The sequence below is a fragment of the Cyprinus carpio genome, chromosome B25 (genome assembly GCF_018340385.1).
Source record: "Cyprinus carpio isolate SPL01 chromosome B25, ASM1834038v1, whole genome shotgun sequence".
Lineage (NCBI taxonomy): Eukaryota > Metazoa > Chordata > Actinopteri > Cypriniformes > Cyprinidae > Cyprinus > Cyprinus carpio.
Window position 1 is genome coordinate 17,410,756 of NC_056621.1, and position 21,507 is coordinate 17,432,262.

A 21,507-nucleotide genomic window follows, 5' to 3' on the forward strand; every position below is an offset into this window, starting at 1 on the left:
CTGACTGGCAGCAGATTTCACGCGGTCGAGTGTTTGAGGAATTCTCCACAGCGCTCTTCATGGGCTTTGGCCTGCCGTGTTGCCATAGCAATACAAGTTAGAGGGACCAATCATTTTGATTAATTCTTATTTTTTTTAAATGGAAGTCATTTAAAAATATGAAAAATCTGAACAATAGCAGTTATTGCCTCGAAAATTATCTTTTTCTTTCCCCCCAAAAAAAGTCGTTTTGATTCTAAACTAATTGCATATTGTTATTGGACTCAGCGTGGCTGTTTGCCGCAGTATTGCTTTTTGTCTCATGAGAGTGATGCGTCTCTAGCGCTGATAAACACACTCATTTGGACGTGAGTGACAGACACACACACACACACTTACACACTCACATAGCCTTAAGCTAAAACCCTTGATTGTATTTATTTAATGTCAGCATTTATTGAACTTTACGTTCAATATTTTATATTCAATATTAATTGAAGTTTATAATTTAAAATGTATCATTTTAATAAAAAAAAAAAAACATTTTATACTGGTTTCCACAAAAATATTGTTTTCAGTGTTGATAATAATAAGAAATTAAAAAAAACTAAAGAATTATCTTCTAAAAAATATATATATATATATTATGTAATAATTAATTTATATAAAAGGAATATAAAATAAATCATATATATAAATCTATAAAATGTCAATAATTTCAATAATAAAACATACTAAAACATAAAAAATATTTTTTTAAAAATTATAAAATATGAAAACACAACCGCTTTGCACCACAGGAATAATTTACATTTTAAAATATATTCAAATAGAAAACAGTTAAAAATAATATAGATAAAATATGATGCTATGTTAAATATACAGTATGTTAATTTCCTCTTGGTTCTGACATCATATCCTGATTAACCTGCTTTTGCGGCCTACAGTAGTTTCAGAAAATCCTTATTTCCATTATGTCCTTTAAAGCGAAACAATATTCAGAGTTCAGTGTTGTCAGATGATTGTCTAATGATTCATGGGGCCGCTTAATGAATATTAATACGCAGTAACCTTTGTCGTGGAGAGAGGAACACATTGTATTTGGAGGCATACAGGTGTCATGCTGAGCTGACAGCCACTCGCAGAATAAGAAACAAGCTCCTCACAGCATGAGCACAAACCATTAGCACTCACTGCTCATCAATCTCAGACCAGACCAGAGCCTGTGCATCTGCAGCATCGATCTATCACAGCCTTTCAGGAAACAGGATGGTGCTCTTTTAGCACAAAATAGCTAGAAAGCAAATTAAAATTTTAATGTGCAGAAACAAATTTGTTTTGCTAGTAAATACAAGTGGTGTTTGACTTTATACTGACACCTGTATCTGCATAAATGCTTTCTGTTTAGCAACTATAAAGTTGCCAGGCAGGATTTGTGTTGTGGAAACCCAAGGTCAGGTTGCTAACAGTCAGAGCTGTCACTTCATCCAACCTTTCATTCAGCTGTTTAATATTCCTGTCCAGCCTCATGCAGAACTCAGAGAAACCACCAAACGAACCTGCGAGCGCACAGGTAACCTGTATACCAACCATATTGTTAAAATGGCCCGATATATAGTTATCGCTACTACTTTTTCTCAGGATCTGTTGTTAAACATGCTGTTTGTTTGTCTCTCAGATGGAAAGGGGTTCCTATGATTTGCCGTCACATGATGCTCTCTCAAAAATCCTGCCGGAGTATCTTCACCTCCTCAAAAAACCTAAATCTCAGACCAGGAAAGAATCTGTTCCACAGAAAAAGTCAAAGTCTGAGCTCAACCGAACGTTTGATGTTCTATCACCTCTTGAAAAGTAAGTTATCAACAGTTTTTGGCTTTGGTTTGAACCTATAATTACTTTTTTTGCTGTAAATACTTCTTTTTCAGTCCACCAATGCCTGATTTCAAAGATGACCCTCATGAAGGTGAAGTGACTGAACATCAAACTAAAGTGAGTAACAAAACTGTAGATTTCTGTTATGTGTGTGTAAGTTTCCCAGAAGTTCTGTGTTTCCTCAAAATGACTTTCGTTCTTTCATTTACTTTCCATCTTCAAGAAATAGTTCACCTGAAAATGAAAATTTACTGAAAATGTACTCATCCTCAGGCCATCTAAGATGTAGATGAGTTTGTTTCTTCATCAGAGCAGATTTGGAGAAATGTAGAATTGCATCACATGCTCACCAATGGATCCTCTGCAGTGAATGGGTGCCGTCAGAATGAGAGTCCAAACAGCTGATAAAAACATCACAATAATCCACAAGTAATCCACACCACTCCAGTCCAGCAATGAATTTCTTGTGACGTGAAAAGCTGTGTTTTTGTAAGAAAACAATCCATCATTCGGGCATTTTTTTAGCTTCAAATCATCACTTCTGGCCAAAAGTCCATAATCTAAAATAACGTTCCTCCATCACTGTTGTCCTCTCAAATCAAAATCTACCGACATATTTGTTTAGAACAGTTTTGGACTTGTTGCACTTGTAAACAGTGCTTTGCTGATTTCTCGCCAGATGAGACCACTTTTTCACTGCAGAAATCAATATTATGATAGAGGACTTGTATTTTGGCCAGAAGCAATGGTTTGAAGTTAAAAGTGTCTTTATAAATAATTTGTTGGTTAAATACATGCAGATTTTGGTTTCACAAGTCATTAACTGATGGACTGGAGTGGTGTGGATTACTTGTGGATTATTTGTGATGTTTTTATCAGCTGTTTGGACTCTCATTCTGACGGCACCCATTCACTGCAGAGGATCCATTGGTGAGCAAGAGATGTAATGCTACATTTCTCCAAATCTGAATAATCAAACTTATCTACATGTTAGCCTGAGGATGAGTAATTTTTCAGTAAATTTTCATTTTTTATGTAAACTATTCCTTTAAGATGAAAAGTAAATGAAGTGTTTGCATTATTGCGATAAAAATGTCTTTGTGCTCATTTAAATTAGAGAATAAAAATAATCGATTCTCACAGCTGTTCGTCAAAGCGGGTGTCTATTGTTGCATCTCCAGTAGTTTGGTATTATTGTTCCATCTCTTTCCTTGCTTTTTTTGGTTGCAAAACAGTGGGCCACAAGTGTCGCCACCTTGTGGATAAATTAGTTAGTGCAAGGTGCATAAGCAAGCTAAGCAAAAAGAGTATGCGCGGTTAGAAAAATGTACTGTGCTGATGATGATGTTAATGACATATCCGAGCATATACATAAAACAAAGTATACTTTATTCTGTTGTTATTCTTTATGAATAGTCACACCACAGAAATTCAAATGAAATCCCTGACGACCATCTCAAGGTGACCTTTATATGTCTGTATATGTCTCTTCTGTATGAAGGTCTGTTGAAATGGTATTGGCTTTTCTTTTCTCATCATGACTGAATCATTGTGAATCATCCCGCAGAGAAACAAAGAGAGAGAGGCCAGCCCATATGTGCTTTTATAATGTGATTGTTTGGAGCAACAGTACGGACTACGGATGGTCTGCGGGGACCAATCTCTCTCTCCATTCACTCTTTCATTGGGTTGAGATGATTCCCTCCGTCTCGTCCCCTCCGCGGGCCCCATCTCATCACCGATCATCATTCTCACCTTGCATGTGTGCCCTTTCAATTAAGCGCTCAATTTCTTTTCGATGACCCCAGGGAGCCACAAGCACACTGGCCCTGATTGGAATCGCCTAATCGGTCCCTCTCCCACCCCTCCCGTTTCTGCACACCCGACCCCCCATGTGTCTCTCCGACGGACCCCCTTCCTGCACACAGTGACCCTGAGCGAAAAGCAGACGCCTTGTGGCATGTTACATGATGTGCGACATACGACTAACACAATGGCACAAAAGGAGGCCTGGAAGTGTGGTACATCCCACAGTGCCCCTGGTCTGCTGTCTGTTTAGTATTATGCTAATGTCTCAATGCTATTGTTCAGTGCTATAGAATGAACTGTTCAAAATAAAGACACGTTGACAAATTAAGACGTGCCAAAGTGACCCATTCAGCCCAATTGTGTGAGTACCCTTGTGAAAAAGAAGTACACTTACTGTAAGCATACTTTGAAAAAGAGCACTTATTATAGGAAGAATATACTTAAAGAATAGACCTATACTTAAGTGGGAACTGAATGTAATGCTTTCAGACACTTAATTGCATGACATAGTATTAGAGTTTAAATTTATATTAAATGCAAATAGTTAAACTTAAGAGTGCTTTTTGACATACTTAAGTAGGACTTGAGTACATATTTACTTTATTGTCTTAGAAATATTGTTAAAGTGTACTGCCGAATGTACTGACAAATATTTACAGTAAACTAAATTATACTTTCATGTCATTTCTATTAAAATGTGTGTCATGTATTTAATAACAATTAAAATTATAATTTAAAATAACATTTAAAATTATAATCAGTGTGCTTTAGTGTGTTAGTAAACCAATCAAAATCAGTTTACTTCTTTAAAGCACAATAAAAGATAATAAAAAACAAGTAAAACTTTTACTTTGACATTTACGAAGTGCACTTTTTAAAAGTGTACTTAAGTGTGTTAGGGAGCATACTTAAGTGTGTCAGGAAAGTGTGTCTCTTAAAGTACACATTGGCTTTCTATATGCAAGTACAGTTTTTAAAAATATACGTTTAAGATTTGAAGTACACTTCAAGTCCACATTCAGTTCAATTACTTATTTTTCACAAGGGTATATAATTGTGGCTGTATAATTTTAGCTCTGTCTAGCTTTATTTTAGGTGACATTGTCTGCCTGCACATTTTGATCAATGTCCAGCAGTTTCAGAACAGGGATTCTGGAAGAAAATACCTTTCACTCCGTGGATTTCATCGTAATCCCTGTATATATCCTCTGTGTACCCAGTTCTCACTCGGGTTTCAGTATCTGCCAGAAACTGCAGCCCAAGGATTGAATACTTTGTACTAGCGCTACAGCGAGTGTATGACAGCTGCTGGTTGAACCCAACCACGCTTTAAAAGTAACAGTTTATTTGTCTTGGCTTTTAAAATGATTAAATGGTTTAAGCTAAAGATTAAAATGAATGTTAATTAGACAGTCGAGTTCAGACAAAAGTCGCATACACACAGTCAGAGTGATGTTAAGCCTGTTTTGGCTCAGTGAAGCCCTCAGCATCCTGAGTCCCGACTGAACACGTGCCTCTGATTCCACCCTGTGGCAGCAAACTGCCACTGTCACTCTCTGCAGACCTTCACCATAACCATAACCGAACCTGATCAAGGTCTGTTAATGGTCAAACGAATACAGGATGGATCATTAAACTTGTTGATGCCAATGACCCTTAAATATGATGATCTCCTTGTGTTCCTACACCTTTACCTTTAAGATATAAAGGCAGCTAAATTTCATGTATACAAATCCATTTTTACTCCCCCTGCTGGAGAGAGACACAAGTGGTGCTGGAGGGCTGCTAAAAAAAAAACAAAAAGGAAAGAAAGAAAAGAAATTGCTAAAACCAGCCTAAACTGTTTGGTTGGTTTTACCTGGTCTTCCAGCTAAGTCATAGCTGGTTTATCTTGTTGGTTTAGAGGGGTTTTGACCACTTCTTCAGCTGGGAGACCAGCTTAAACCATAATATTCTTGTGCGAGAACGATATTACATATACATTACAGAATTACATAAATGTTTCCAAAATGAAATAAAAATTGACATTGTAATGAATTTTAAATTGACATTGTACTAAATTGTTAATATATTAAGGAAAATATGTCCTTTTTATTAGATTTATTAATTAAAAGAATACAGTTATTCTTATTATTCTTATTATAATTATTAAACTATTAAAAAAAACATTTCAGACCCTTATATATATATATATATTATATATATATATATATATAATATAGCTATATTATATATATTAGATATAGATATATATATATATAAATTATTATTATTATTATTATTATTATTATATATTATATTATTTTTTTTTTTTTTTGCAGACCCCTTAGCACGATTTGTGGCCTTTTATTGATGAATCTGGAGTATAAATGCTTTCAAACATTGTCAGGATGAATTAATGATTGATGATGATTACAAAATCCATTGTTCAGAAACAATGTTAAGATAAACACCACAACATTCATCTTAGAGTACAAAACTGGAAAGAAAAAAAAAAACTGTGGTATATACCAAAGTACCATGCTATCCCCATCTGATGCCAGAATATTTTCTAGGGCTAGGTTTGTATATGGCCTACTTATAGGAAACTCCTAAATGAAAAGTAATTGAAATCCATATTTGCAGGTCATATTGTATGTACAAATCCATTTTTATTTCTGCTGCAGGAGCTGGAAAACTACCGTGTGGCGATGCACAAGATGGCGGATGACATCCTGGCGCTGCACTCTCAGGTGAGCGTGCTGGAGTCTGAGAAGAGTCAGCTGCGGCGGGATCTGTCTCTACATCAGGACCTGCTGGACGACACCGACACTGACGTCATGACCAAGAGCGAGATTGCTGACCGGATCGGTATAATTCCTCCCACTATAATCTCATTTAAGCATTTAAAGATTAGTCAAGGCATTATTCTAATGAGTATACACCTCAGCAGTTAACTTTAGCTGATTACAGCTGATGCTGCCATTTCTTCAGCCCATTTAGTAAACTTTTACCACCACCAATATTAACTAGCTGGCAACCAGTCAAATTCTTTTTTTTTTTTGCAAATCATCACAGATTTCTATCATAATATTATCACTCTGACATAATTTATTAGATTTTTACATTTTCAAAACTTGCCGCCACAATGCTAGCAAGTTCCTAGCACAAACTAAAAATCTTACTCTGAATATTAATATTTAAAAATAAATATAAGTAATAGTTGGCTTAGCAAACACTGCTAAGGTTTATATATATATATATATATATATATATATATATATATATATATATATATATATATATATTTATATATATAAGGTTTGTAGTTTTATTCATGTATCACAAACTAACAAATAACACCCTGAGTACTCAACGGTAAATAGGCCTATTAGCAATAATTAGCTTGTTTAGGAAACACTGCTAAGTTGCAATGTTTTTTGCAAATAATTTGAGGTATCATTCATGTTTGTAACACAATTAACAAATGATGATCTGAAGATCAGTACTAAGGCCTTATGGTAAGTATTAGCAACAGTTATTGCTTAGGAAATGTTAGGGTTAGTGTTTTTTAGCGCATGCTTTGAAGTATGAAGCGCAAACAAACAAATTAGGCTCTGAAGAATAATGATAATATTAAATATTACCAATAGATAGCTTACTTAGCAATCTTAGCTAAGGTGTTGATGATTTTTAATGTGTGAGTTAATTACGGGTTGAAGGTTAATACTTAACTGTAAATATTAGAAATAGTTAGCTTACTTAGCAATCTTAGCTAAGGTGTTAATGATTTTGTTGAGTTGAGGTTTTCATGTCTGCAGAATTAATGCAGAATTACAAACTGAAGCCCTGTTGAAAAAACCAGCATATGCTGGTTAGGTATGTTTTGACGCTGGGATGCTGGTTAATGCTGGTCATGTGCTGGCAAAGGACCAGCATAAACCAGCAAAGGACCATCTTAAACCAGCAAAGTACAATCTTAAACCAGCAAAGGACCAGCATAAACCAGCAAAGTACCATCTTAAACCAGCAAAAGACCAGCATAAACCAGCAAAGGACCAGCATAAACCAGCAAAGTACAATCTTAAACCAGCAAAGGACCAGCATAAACCAGCAAAGTACCATCTTAAACGAGCAAAGGACCAGCATAAACCAGCAACGGACCAGCTTAAACCAGCAAAGGACCGTCTTAAACCAGCAAAGGACCAGCTTAAACAAGCAAAGGACCAGCTTAAACCAGCAAAGGACCAGCATAAACTAGCAAAATACCATCTTAAACCAGCAAAGGACCAGCTTAAACCAGCTAAGGACCAGCTTAAACCAGCAAAGGACCATCTTAAACCAGCAAAGGACCAGCATAAACCAGCAAAGTACCATCTTAAACGAGCAAAGGACCAGCTTAAACCAGCAAAGGACCAGCTTAAACCAGCAAAGGATCAGCATAAACCAGCAAAGGACCATCTTAAACGAGCAAAGGACCAGCTTAAACCAGCAAAGCACCAGCTTAAACCAGCAAAGGACCAGCTTAAACCAGCAAAGGACCAGCTTAAACCAGCAAAGGATCAGCATAAACCAGCAAAGGACCAGCATAAACCAGCAAAAGACCAGCATAAACCAGCAACCCAGCGTAAAAACATACCCAACCAGCATATGCTGTTTTTTTTTTTTTTTCAGCAGGGAGGTTAATACTTAATTGTAAATATTAGCAATAGTTAGTTTAGCAAATGTTGCTAAGGCTAGATTTGAGGTATCATTCATGTCTATAGCAGAAGCTAATTACACTCTAAAGATCAATATGGTTAGTATTAGCAAAAGCTTGCTTAGCTATGGTGTTCTGAGGGGGTTTTATCACATGATTTGAAGTATCATTAGTTTCCTTAGCACAAGTTACACTCTGATTAGTTCTTAATAATATTAGAAATAAAAATAGTTTAGTAAACACCACTGCTCTGAATGGTTTCCAGCATATGATTTTGTGTATTATTCATGTCGGTATTACAAGCTAACAAAATACATGCCAAAGATTACTACATAAAAGTACACAAGCAGTAGTTAGCTGGCTTGGAACACTGTTTCTCATACTGATGTTATGGATGTGCATTTGTGCATGCAGAAAGAATTAAAGGCCATCAGACAAAAGTTTTGCTCACTTTGGAAAGTATCACATTTCAGATGTTAATAGTTGTGAGCGTGATTTGCGCAGGTGTAATATCCTCACTGAGCTGTGCTGAGGATTGATAAGACTTCTCATTTAGCTGAGGGAATCTGATAAGAACTTACTGCTTTATCTGCTGAAGGACAGTTTGCGTCCCTCACACACTCACACACACAAACACAAGGCTCCGCTTAAAGGACACGTCAAAGACCTTTGAGGCCTTCAAAGCAAATGCAGGCCTTCATTTCCTCTCTATGGTGAATGCACTGCTTGGCTTTCAGGGTTTTAGATAATGTCGGGAATGTTTTCTCCAAAAATAGCTCCACAGTGTCATGGTCACACTATTGGTTGGTGTTTTTGCAGTCTTCAGAAAGCTTTTAAAACAGATTTTGACTGTAACCTGAGCTCAGAATTTGTCCTTCATCTTTTATATGAACTTTTGTATCAATATATTTCAATGGTAAAATTTGAATATGATAAAATATTATAATATAATAATGAATATAAATGTATTAATGTTAACAATAAAATTATGAGATTCATTTAAGATGTATATCTTTTATTTGATATAATAAATATAATAAAATATTTATGAATATAACATTTATAATGAAAATGTTATTAATGTTAATAACATATGACCATAACAAACGACTTAATATATATATGATATATTATATGTATTAAACTAAATAAAACCAGAAAAATATATATATATTTTTCTTTTGAGCCAGCAAACAATCAAAACAGTATATAATCGTAAATATATTTTTTTATTTTATAATAAATGTGTTTTTTTAAGCACTCATTAATTTTCTATGGCACGTTTTTGCAGCCTCTCTGAAGTTCAAGGTGTCCAGTGAAAGCAGCAAAGCAGCCGCCCAGAAGGACAGAATCCAACAGCTTCAAAACGAGCTCATTAGGGTGGGTCAATCAAGACCACTTTCCCTCAGATCATTAAAAGTTTTTATTAAAAGCAGCAGTGGTGCTCAGAGACCGTGTGTTTCCTTTTTGAAGCTCAAGGGGTCCATTGACTGGCATGCATTTGTGATGTTTGCTGGCAGTAAGGAAATGCTGTATCAAATGCATTAATGGTTTCCTCCCAAGAACATTGATTGGATCAGATCATTGAATTTGTCTCCAGACCTCATGGCATATTGCTTGTTGCATTTGATACTAAGCTGAAAAATCTACAATGCAAGCATGAGTCTCAATAGACCCCTGGCAACTGAGTTAACCCACTGCAAGAACTCATTAGGCCTGTGTGCAGTTTTAGCTCTTTACTTGAATTATTGCAGAAGAACGATATTGAGAAAGAGTTTGTCCAGCTGCAAAGAGCTCATCAACAGCAGCAGGCTGTGCTTAAGAAATATCAGGCCCGGAGTGGTAAAATATCAGCACTGGAGGATACAGTTCACCAACAGGAAAAGGTATTTAGCTGTTCTGTACATGTTGTTGTTGTTGTTTTTATTTGACTACTAAACAATCAAGCAATGAATACACTTCTCTTTGTTTGAGCGTCCCGATTAGAGGATCCAATTTCATGAGTTTGGGAAAGAAAGAATAATTCACCCAAAAAATAATATTCTGTCATTCCAGTGTAATTCAAATGTGTTATTTGTGGATTATTTATATCCTATTATAATATTTATTTTGAATTTACCTTTATTATATTCAGTTTTAATTTTATTTTTCTATATCAGCCAAGGAAACATTGTGTATATACTTTGCAATGTATACATTTTTTCATTTTATTTAATTTCTATTTATTTTTAATAGTTTTAGTTTAGAACACTGCATTCCAAAACCTTTATGATGTTCTACCAAAAGAAAAAAATAGATATATGCTTTATGAAATATAAAGATATTTTGAAGAATGTCTCAGCTGCTTTTCTTCATATAATGAAAGTCAGTGGGGTCAAAAACTTTCAAACTCTTGAAATAACATACAGGTAGTATGAAATTATTCCATGCAACTCAAGTGGTTTAATCCATGTCCTCTGAAGCTATATGACAGCTTTCAGAAAAAATAAATAATACATTTAATAAAAAATAATTATTTTTCACTAAATATATTTACTTCCACTTTGCTCACTTATGTAGTTCATGAAAAAAAATCTTGCATGTGCTTGATTACTAAAGGAATGGTTGTTTGAACTATTCCTTTACATAGCAAGTATCTAATATATAATGTGTTGTATTTTTTTTATTTACTGAGCAGGTCATTGAGAAGATGGAGAAAATATTGGATGCAAAACTGAAGGAAAGAAATAAAGAGAATTCAGAAAAGAAAAAAATTGGCGTGAAACATAAAGGTGTGTTTCTTCACACCTACTTTTGGTGAAACTATATGAACTCAATTTCAGCTTTAATTAATTAGTCAGAGTCCTGACTTAGTGGTTGTGGTGCTCATCCTGGAAATTTGAGTTTGATTCTGGCCTGCAACATGCCCTAATTACATTTCCACTCTCGCTTTTCATAATTTTTGGTTCCTCTTTCTACTATATTTATCAATACAAATAGTCAAAAGCACAAAAAATGACTGACAGGTTAACGCGCCGTGTTTGTGTATAGATGCAGAGGAGCTCAAGAGGAGAGAGATCGAGTCTGTGCTGGCGGCAGAAAACTCTCGACTCAGAGAAGAGCTGCACAGACTACTTAATCTCCCACCAGCTGTTATCATTCAGCAGCCTGTGCAGGTAACCTGAGACCACCACTAATTACACCTCAAATATGCTGCATGAACAACACTCTTTATTTCTGATGTCAGACCCATCAGCCTTTCTCAGACAGTGAGAAGCTGGAGTTATTGACACAGCTGGCGAGAGCCGAGGGTCGAATCCAGACATTGGAACAACAGGTTTGATCTTTAATGCTGTAAGAAGACATTTCACTTCATTATGGGTCAGGGCTTTGGTGCAGTGGTTGATGGAAGCACTCTTGACACATTGAGTTGTGGTGCTTATGTCTGTGATCAACGTTCAGCTCTGACCAGTGATTTTTCCCGTTTTTTTTCCCCAATAATTACCATACATCACTTCATTTTTATAAAAAGAGGTAAAAAAAAATTCACATTAAAAATTTCCTTTTTAAAACTAATTCAAGTAATCATAGTGTTCTAGTGTAGTTCCACAGAATGTATGCATAAGACACTCCAATCAACACAATAAATTATAATAAATCATGTTTTGTGTACATCTGATGCAGCTGAAAGAAAACTCCAGACAGTGGGGGAAAGAGAAACAAGAGATGTTGACCAGACTCAGTGAATATGAACATGGGTTCGCTCGAACATCATCCATGATTCTTCTTGATCTACCCGTGGTGAGTAGGATTGCTGTGTGCATTTGAAAGTTTAATTATTATTATTATTGATTGTTTGACCAAGGAATATACATGGCACTGTCAAGCTGATTGGTCTGATTGTAGGATTCTGCATCCAACGATCGTCCTTTTTTAACATTTAATTAACATGTTGTTCACTATAAGCTCATCCTGTAACACTATCAGTGTTCCTCTGAAACCCTCCACCTCCCCAGCACCACCTGTCTAGATCTGCTACTGGATTTACGTATGCATATTCACAGCAGTAAATCTCACTTGCTCACAGCAACATGTCTATGTTTCTACCAGCAGTAGCAAGTCTATACATGCATGTGTAGCAGATCTAGTCAGCCAAGACTGAATAAATTAACATTATCACATCCATTAACATGCTACAGCTGTTCTAAGAGTTGTCATGATTGAAATATACTATGCTAATGGTATCATCTATTCAAGAAGTCATCTTTTTTTATTTCCAAACAGAAAAGTGTGACTGATTCTGTATTGGGACATACTCGACACAGGCAACTGGAACCTCTTAAGTGACCACATCCCATCAGTGTTAGTAAATTACATTGATAGTAATGTCATTTTTCTTTTCTTTTATTAATTCATAACATTGCAGAAAATGTATATTTGGATCGTGATTCAGTCTTCTAACGATTTGCTTCAATTCAGAAATTAAAAAAAAATATATATTTTCTAGTTAATATAATAATAATAATAATAATAATAATAATAATAATAATAATAATAATAATAACATGATGTTGTCGGAAACAAAAAATGCGAAACCCACCACGAGAGCGGTGTATTTGGAAAAGCACAGAAATGTACAATGCATTCTATGGAACACTAAAGGGACATGGTTAGCCACTTGCTAACGGTTGCTTTTTACATTAGAGTAGGCCTACATAAAATTTTACTTACCACATAAACAGAGTAAGGAGAGATGACTGATGATTTGCAGATCCTGAGCGTAATCTTGTAAAATTTGTGGTAAATACTGTCGCTCTGTATTATGCACAGTACATGTGATTGCGAAATCTCAAAAGTGACAGTAAAAAGCGAGCATGCATTCAAATGCAATTTCAATGGCCTGCATGGTTCCCTGATGCCCACAATTTATATAGAGTATAGTTTTTTTTTATTTATAATGTTACAAAAGATTTCTATTTCAGATAAATGCTGTTCTTCTGAACTTTCCATTCATCAGAGAAGCTGAAAAAAATATATATTTTCAGCAGGTTTCAGGATGATGATAATAATTATAATAATAATAAATGTTTTTGAGCAGCAAATCAGAATATTAGTATGATATCTGAAGGATCATGTGACTGGAGTAACGACTTTGAAATCACAAAAAAATCAGCTTTGAAATCACAGGAATAAATTACATTTGAAAATAAATTCACGTAGAAAAGAATTCCTTTCAAAAACTTTTGACTGGTAGTGTATTTCATTAGCTACATTATTATAAACTTTCAACATCGTAGTATTTAGCATCACATTATGGAGAGGCAGTGAAGTTACTTGCATTTAGTCCTTTGTGAGAGAAAGCACTGAAACATATTTTTTCCTCCCATCTCATATTTATTTCCTTTAGGGGTTCCATACTACACATCATTTCCTTTCCAAACATACTACACATCATTTCCTTTCCAAACATACTACACATCATTTCCTTTCCAAACATACTACACATCATTTCATTTCCAAACATACTACACATCATTTCCTTTCCAAACATACTACACATCATTTCCTTTACGAATATTTTTGATTTATTAGGAAGTTAATAGGAAACACTGATTACTTGAGTCAGGACTACCCATACTGTAGACTGGTGTGTTTGATGTCCAGTGTGCACAAAAAAATTATGAAAAATTGTGAATCATGATTAAAAATCAGAAAATCGTGAATCGATATGAATTCGAATCGTGAGATACCAAAAGATTCCCACCCTTAATGTATATATCTTTAGAATATTTAATTTTTTTTTTTTTTTTATCTGACATTTAGTACCAGTCAAAAATTTGGGCACACCTGCTATACTCATTTTTTATTATTAATATTTTAGAATAATAGAAAAGTCATCAAATCTTTGAAACAAATGCACGCCAAGAAAAAGCAGTTTAAAAATTAAAATGAAAATATTTTAGAGTCGCTTTTTCATAATTCCCTCACCTTCATGTCAGTCCAAAATGTGTTATTCTTCTGTGGAAAAGCAGATACTTAAAACTCTGTGTTCCCAACATTCTTAAAAATATATATTTTTTTGTGTTTGAACTACAGAATTTTCATTTTTGCGTGAACTCGTGATGTCGTGTTAAGATCACGAGAGAAACATAAATTGAGTCCAAACGTTTGACAGGCATTTCATGTCAGAGTTGATTTTTTTTCCATCTCCAAAGCTCAGTGTTCCATCCAGTTCTGTCTTTGACATCATTTCCTGTTTGCAGCTCTGCTGGCGTTCAGCGGTTTGATGGTGAGCATGATGGGCTTCTCGGGCAGCAGGATGAGCTCAAACGTGCTCCTGACCTCCACCTGCCTCTGCTTCTCAAACCTGAAGTTCTCCAGCATCTATAAAGATGACAAAATAACAATATAAAGAAAATCCATGCAACGTTACTTTGCCAGTATAGAGGATGTGATGTCCCTCCCTTTAGACATCCACATACATGAATAAGGAAGAGGTGCATCTCGTTCTCGGCGATCCTGCGGCCCAGACACTGGCGTGGGCCGGAGCCGAAGCCCATGCTCCTGAAGTAGTGGGTCTGGGATCGGACCCAGCGAGAGGGACGGTACTGCTCCGGGTGCGGGAAGATCCGGTGATCACGACCCATAGCGTAGACACCCAGCTGAACTAAGGTCTGATGCACACAGACAGATGAACCCATGAAAACAGCTACATAGACATTGTATTTTCTCAGTACGATATCCTCAAAATCACGCTCACCCCAGCTGGAATGTGATAATTTTGAAGGACGATGTCTTCAGCAATATATCTTTGTAGACTCACTGCTACAGGATGTAACTTCAAAAGAGAGTTTATGGGTACTTTTGACCTTGTAAACTAATAAAGTCTCTTACAATGTACTTTTTTATACACTAGTTTATTTAATCTAATTTGTCATTTAAATTAGTGTTTCTATATCCTAAACACATGCAGTTATATAATATTTCAGGCTTTTTAAATAATCTTAACCATGCTCTCCAGTCTGACACTGTTTGTGTCATTAGTAACTAAACTAGCTAACTGTTGATAAAGTCTAATTAGTTTCAGACTGGTCGGTTGTGGTGAAATTGACAACATCGTATTTTGTGTAAAAACTGGACAATTTTAACATTGAATATTCAAATGATTTATGATTGTCACCTTAAAAATGTTAATATTAAGTAAATAAAAATTTTTCGTTTTACAAGAAAATAATGTTTCAATCTTTCTACTTCAACATTTCATGTTTAATTCAATGTTACTTGGCATTTTCTGTAACTATTTGTGAAATGTACTAGAAGTTTCTGAGTGAAAATTTCATTCAATCATTTTTTTTAAGTGCAGGAAAATGTGACACATTTGGGGGGGTTAGGATTCTTTGATAAACAGAACATTCAAAAGAACAGCATTTATTTGAATAGAAATGCATTTACATTTGTATTTAAAGTATTATTTCTGAATAGAAGTGTTAATTTATTTTAAAAGAAAAAGTCTTACTTACTCCAGACTTTTAAACAATATAGTGTTTATAATAAAAATGTTTCCAAGACCATTTTACATTAAGAAAACAGAAGAATGTTGACCCACCTAAGCTACAAAAACACAAACATTTAATAACACCTGTGTGATAGTTATTAATTTTTTGTATTTTTGGATCCTAGGTGTGCCTGTTTTTTTCTTTTTTCAATATATTTTTCGAGCATCCTGTTTGAGAGTTTTTCCAGTGATGTGTGTGCTTTTGTTTTGATTTTGTTTTTACATTAACTTTAAAGAAAATGTCAAATGTTCAAATGTGTTTTGATGAAAATCAGTACCCATAGAACAGAAAGTGTTTGTGTACCTCAGAGTTTCCTTCAAGGCTCCTTTAAGCAGAGGAACCATCTTGAGCATCTGCACCACATCTCCTTTAGAGGTGATACGCGCGGCTGAGATTTCGGCCCGTATCTCCTCCTGCAGGTCCGGAAGTCGTGCCAATTCATAGAGCGTCCACAACAGAGTGATAGACGTCTGCCGCACAAAAATATTTCAATTAAAGGGATAGTTCACAAAAAAAAAAAAAAGTTTCTGCATGAGTTTCTTTCTTTGGCTGAACACAGAAAAATATTTTGAAGAATGTTGGGAACCAAATACCTGGCTGTAGCCATTGTCTTCCATTGGAAAAAATAGTTTGTTAAAATACTTTACTTACCCACATGTCATTAACAAACCTGTATGACTTTCATTCTTCAGCTGAACACAAAAGAAGATACTTTGAAGAATGTTGGTAACCAAATAGTTAGCGGTAGCCATTGACTTACACTTGAGGTCAAAGGTTACATCCCCTTTCAGAATCTGCAAAATGTTAATTATTTTACCGAAACAAGAGAGCTCATACAAAATGCATGTTATTAATTATTTAGTACCGACCTGAATAATATATTTCACGTAAAAGATGTCTACACATAATCCACAAGAGAAAATAATAGTTGAATTTATAAAAATGACCCCATTCAAAAGTTTCTTAATACTGTGTTGTTACCTGAATGATCCACAGCTCTGTTTTTTTTATTTAGTGATATTTGTTTATGAGTCCCTTGTCTGTCCTGAACAGTTAAACTGCCTGCTGTTCTTCAGAAAAATCCCTCAGGTCCCGCAAATTCTTTGGTTTTCCAGCATTTTTGTGTATTTGAACCCTTTCCAACAATGACTGTATGATTTTGAGATCCATCTTTTCACACTGAGGACAACTGAGGGACTCATACACAACTATCACAGAAGGTTCAAACGCTCACTGATGCTTCAGAAGGAAAAACCATGCATTAAGAGCCGGGCGTGAAAACTTTTGAACAAAATGGAGATGTGTACAGTTTTCTTATTTTGCCTAAATATATGTTTTTTTACATTTAGTACTGCCCTTCAGACATTACAAAAGATAGTTACATGTTTCCCAGAAAACAAAAATAAGTTAAATTACCCTGATCTTCAAATTCAAAAAGTTTTCACACCCCGGGTCCTAATGCATGGTTTGTCCTTCTGGAGCATTGGTGAGCGTTTGAACCTTCTGTGATAGTTGTGTATGAGTCCCTCAGTTGTCCTCAGTGTGAAAAGATGGATCTCAAAATCATACAGTATAGTAAATATCTTATTCAGGTCAATACTAAACAAACAATAACATGCATTTTGTATGATCCCTCTTATTTTGGTAAAATAATGAACATTTTGCAGATTCTGAAAGGGGGATCTAAACTTTTGACCTCAACTGTAAGTCACTGGTTACCAACATTCTTCAAAATATCTTCTTTTGTGTTCAGCTGAAGAATGAAAGTCCTGAGGTGAATGAATTATGGCATTATTTACAAATGGACTGTTCTTCTAGCTTTGATTATTTCTTGTACCGTGTCCACGCCGCCAGCCATCAGCTCTGTGATGCTGGCCTTTATGTCCTCGATGGACAGTTTGTCCTGCATTAGGAGGCTGGCCAGCACACCAGGGTACTTCTCATCAGCGTCTGGATTTTTCCTCAGCTGTCCGTAGATACTCTGGATACATCGGTCGGCTTTGGAAAACCACAGTTAGTGCTGAGAAATCAGTGGAAGTGTTTCCCGCCAAAATCCCCAGCATGCATTTTAAATTAACAGTGTGGTGTTACCCTGGTTAAAGATGCCATCCCAGGCCTCCACGTGGTCCTTCCAGACTTTGGCCCCGATATGGCGGAGCAGGGCCGGCGGGAGGTACAGCATGGGCGAGGTGGTCTTGAACATCATGGTGATGCAGTCGATGAAGTGCTGGGCCTCTGGATCAATGTTGTCCAACAGCAGACCCAAACGCTTGCCGTACAGCACATGACTCACCGCTGACAGAAACACACACCAAATTTATAAAATTCTGTTATAGAAATGTATGTAAATTATAAAAAATAAAAAAAAAACACTCCATCAACAGTGTCACGTCATCAAATATATCATAATATCCTTAATGAATGATGAACTCCATACGGCCAACATATTTCTTTAATATTTGAAAAAATATTGCTGTCTCAGATCATGAATTGGTTTATTAGGTATGAAAAAATATTTTTTCAATTCCCTATTACAGTGGAGAATTGACGAGTAACAGCTGTTCAAATTTACACAGTTATTAAAATAGTATGTAGTAATTCATATATTTGACAAAATGTATGCATAAAATACATTAATTATAGTGTGTAATACAGAATGTATGCATAAAATACAAAAAAATTTCTAATATATAATGTATAATTTAAATATTATTAATTAAAAAAGTTAAAATACAAATGATAAAAACAGTAGATAATAGTTTTACAAAATGTATTCGTGGAAATATATAAATTATTAAATATATAATGTGTAATGCAAATATTATACAATGTATTTTTAAATATTATTGAATAATTATTATTAAAATGTAATAATAATATAATTAAAATATTATCAATTGATGCATTTTACAATGTATCAATTTATTTATTAAAATGATAGTAATTTATAGACTTAAAAATGTGTGCATAAAAGTACATAAATTGATAGTAAAATAAGTGTACACATAAATATTTGCAATGTTGTATCCTTTGTAAGTTATTTTGGATCAAATGTAAATGGAGTAACTATAATGCTATGTATCATGTTATTAAAATTGTAAATAAAATTAATAAATTATACATTTATATAATTGATAGATACATCATGTGTATACACACACACACACACATATATATACTTTTTCACATTTCAGTGTGCAGATGATTTAAAATAAGACAGTTGTCTAAAAGCTTACATTCCAGAGCAAACTTGAAGAGCTCATGGGACAGATCTGTGGTCCATTCGTTCTGTCCAGTCCTCTCGATCTTCTTATAGACACGCGCCACAAAGTCCTGACTGACCTCATCCAGCATTGGCAAAAAGTTCCCCTGCACATTTGGAGAAATCATTTCCTTGTTCAGAACGATCCTGTTGAATTTCCAGTCCTCTCCCTCTCTGCGGGAATAAATCAATATGTGTAACTGTTCCAGTAAGTGTGTTTCTAGCAGATATGGATAGACGGTGCCTACTTGAGCACAACGCCATATTTGCGGTTCCTGTAGTCTCTGTAGGAGATCCACGCTTCCATCCTGAGCCTCTTGGGATAATGACCCTCAGCTTTGAACAGGACAGCAGCGTCTTCTGGCTTGATGATGTTCACACTCTCATAGTACCCAACCTTTTCCCTGTCCAGATTGATTGAACACATACATTACAACCATCATGTATGGGTTTTTTGTTTTTGTTTTTGTACAAGGGTCAGTGGCATCAAACTCTCTTTATACTCTCTTGTTATTATTATTATTAGTAGTAGTAGTAGTCTTTGTAAAATGTAAATAGACAATTAAATGTTATAAAATATATATATATATATATATATATATATATATATATATATATATATATATATATATATATATATATATATATATATATATAAATGTATTACATTTAATTGTCTATTTACATTTTACAAAGACTACTACTACTAATAATAATAATAATAACAAGAGAGTATAAAGAGAGTTTGATGTGATGTTTTAATATACTATTTAATTTTAATTTCTACATTAAAAGTTTTTTTTTTCAATGTTTTTGCGGTGGTATAAAAATATAAAAACGAAACATGGGCTAAATTGTTATTAATCAGCATGCAAATAACCATTTTGTTGTTATGTGACAAAATAAAACAAAACATGGACTTTATATCCTCTTTCCTGTTTTTTAAATCATTATTTTTTTAATTATATATAAAAAAATTAGAATTAAAAATATTATTCTTTTTAAAATAAAATACTAGTAATTCTAAATATTTGAAATATCAATGTTATTATTTTAAATGTATTTTTAAGGTGTTTCTCAAATGAAATAATCTTTAGTACTTTTTATGTCATTAAACCCATTTTGACAGAATTAAATAATAACAAAAAAAGGTTTAATTAAAAAGATTACAATTATTTTACTAATGCAATTCTATTACTTTTCCAGTTGTCAGTGTAAAATATTTGAGATAAAAACATATTTCAAATTTTTAAATAATATTTATAATATTCATATATTTTTTCACAACAGAAATGTATTTACTTTTTATACTTCTATTAATTTGATTAATTTCCATACATTTTTAGGCCTTGAAATCACACACACACACACTCTCTCTCTCTCTCTCTTTCTCACACACACACATACACACACACAATAGCATATATTAAATGTTAAAAAATAAATATGTGATACTATTGTATATGTATTGTATAATTTACAGTATATGTGTAATTATAATGTAATGATACTGTATTTTCATAGTAGGTAAAAATTAAATACTGCAAATATCTTTCTGTTTGCATGTTTTTGGATATTTTGTTTTGTTTGAAAATGTTATGAAAAGTGTGAGGTGTGATAAAGACTGTCATGTAACAAGTCTTAATGAATGAATCTTTTTTTTTACCTGTAAATGGGACCATAAATATTGAAATTGTGCAGCATAATCCTGTGAATATTACCGAGGCCGTCCATTTTCCAGAGTGTGTAGAGATTGGCCACGCTGTTCTTCCATTGTCCGGGAATCTCACTGAAGGCTTGCACGGCAGAGTTATCCTTTCTGACAGCAGGTACCTGTCCCGTGTGAGCGGCTCTGACCTGTTGGGACAGACACGGAGCCAGACGGGCCCTCAGACTGCAGCGGGACATGGCCCTGTCTCACTGTCCCACTCTGACACTCCTCTCCAGTACACTCACCATCAGCGCCCTTGTGTTTTTATTACACTTCCCCCTCCACACGACAGGGATGATGATGAAGTGTCCCGAGGACATTTGCAAAGAGAACACCCCAAATTCATTGGGACATCCTTACTCAAACTTGAAACTAGACACACACACACACACACACACACACACACACACACACACACAAACAAACTACAAATGTGAGGGAAACATTATCCACTTTTTTCTGTCTTTAGAAGTGTGTATTAGAGTACTGATTTCTAAGATAACTAAGATAGTTATAGTGGAATAACCTTGTGTGGTTTTCTGCATAAACACTCGTCCAAGGGCAGCAAACATTAGCGGGTCCAAGGTCGAGAGACAGTTAGCCTTGGACAAGACAACGAATCGCCCACAAACACAGACCTCAAGGATGTTGCTGCATGTGT

At 34.7% G+C, this 21,507-nt stretch overlaps 2 protein-coding genes across 4 annotated transcripts; one reads left to right on the top strand and one right to left on the bottom strand.

Moving 5' to 3' along the window:
• The first annotated feature begins 862 nt into the window (after nucleotides 1-862).
• LOC109082246 (coiled-coil domain-containing protein 33-like) lies at nucleotides 863-14,715 on the top strand. Of its 2 annotated transcripts, XM_042752737.1 has the most exons (12): nucleotides 864-1,552; nucleotides 1,658-1,830; nucleotides 1,905-1,968; nucleotides 6,327-6,510; nucleotides 9,630-9,718; nucleotides 10,093-10,224; nucleotides 11,016-11,109; nucleotides 11,369-11,493; nucleotides 11,565-11,654; nucleotides 12,002-12,118; nucleotides 12,602-12,679; nucleotides 14,581-14,715. In XM_042752737.1, the coding sequence occupies exons 1-11, from the start codon at nucleotides 1,508-1,510 to the stop codon at nucleotides 12,662-12,664; spliced, it is 1,176 nt and encodes a 391-aa protein (XP_042608671.1). In that variant the 5' UTR covers nucleotides 864-1,507; the 3' UTR covers nucleotides 12,665-12,679; nucleotides 14,581-14,715. The 2 variants fall into 2 exon arrangements, with proteins under 2 accessions (XP_042608672.1, XP_042608671.1); XM_042752738.1 differs by lacking the exon at nucleotides 12,602-12,679 and having other exon boundaries at nucleotides 863-1,552.
• LOC109082245 (cholesterol side-chain cleavage enzyme, mitochondrial-like) lies at nucleotides 13,703-21,385 on the bottom strand. Of its 2 annotated transcripts, XM_042752735.1 has the most exons (9): nucleotides 20,802-21,385; nucleotides 19,384-19,539; nucleotides 19,110-19,309; nucleotides 17,965-18,168; nucleotides 17,711-17,871; nucleotides 16,177-16,343; nucleotides 15,078-15,156; nucleotides 14,800-14,991; nucleotides 13,703-14,701 (listed from the first exon to the last, which is right to left on the bottom strand). In XM_042752735.1, exons 1-9 carry the CDS (start codon nucleotides 21,041-21,043, stop codon nucleotides 14,564-14,566), a joined length of 1,539 nt encoding a protein of 512 aa, XP_042608669.1. In that variant the 5' UTR covers nucleotides 21,044-21,385; the 3' UTR covers nucleotides 13,703-14,563. The 2 variants fall into 2 exon arrangements, with proteins under 2 accessions (XP_042608669.1, XP_042608668.1); XM_042752734.1 differs by having other exon boundaries at nucleotides 14,593-14,991.
• Between the last annotated feature and the right edge of the window lie 122 nt (nucleotides 21,386-21,507).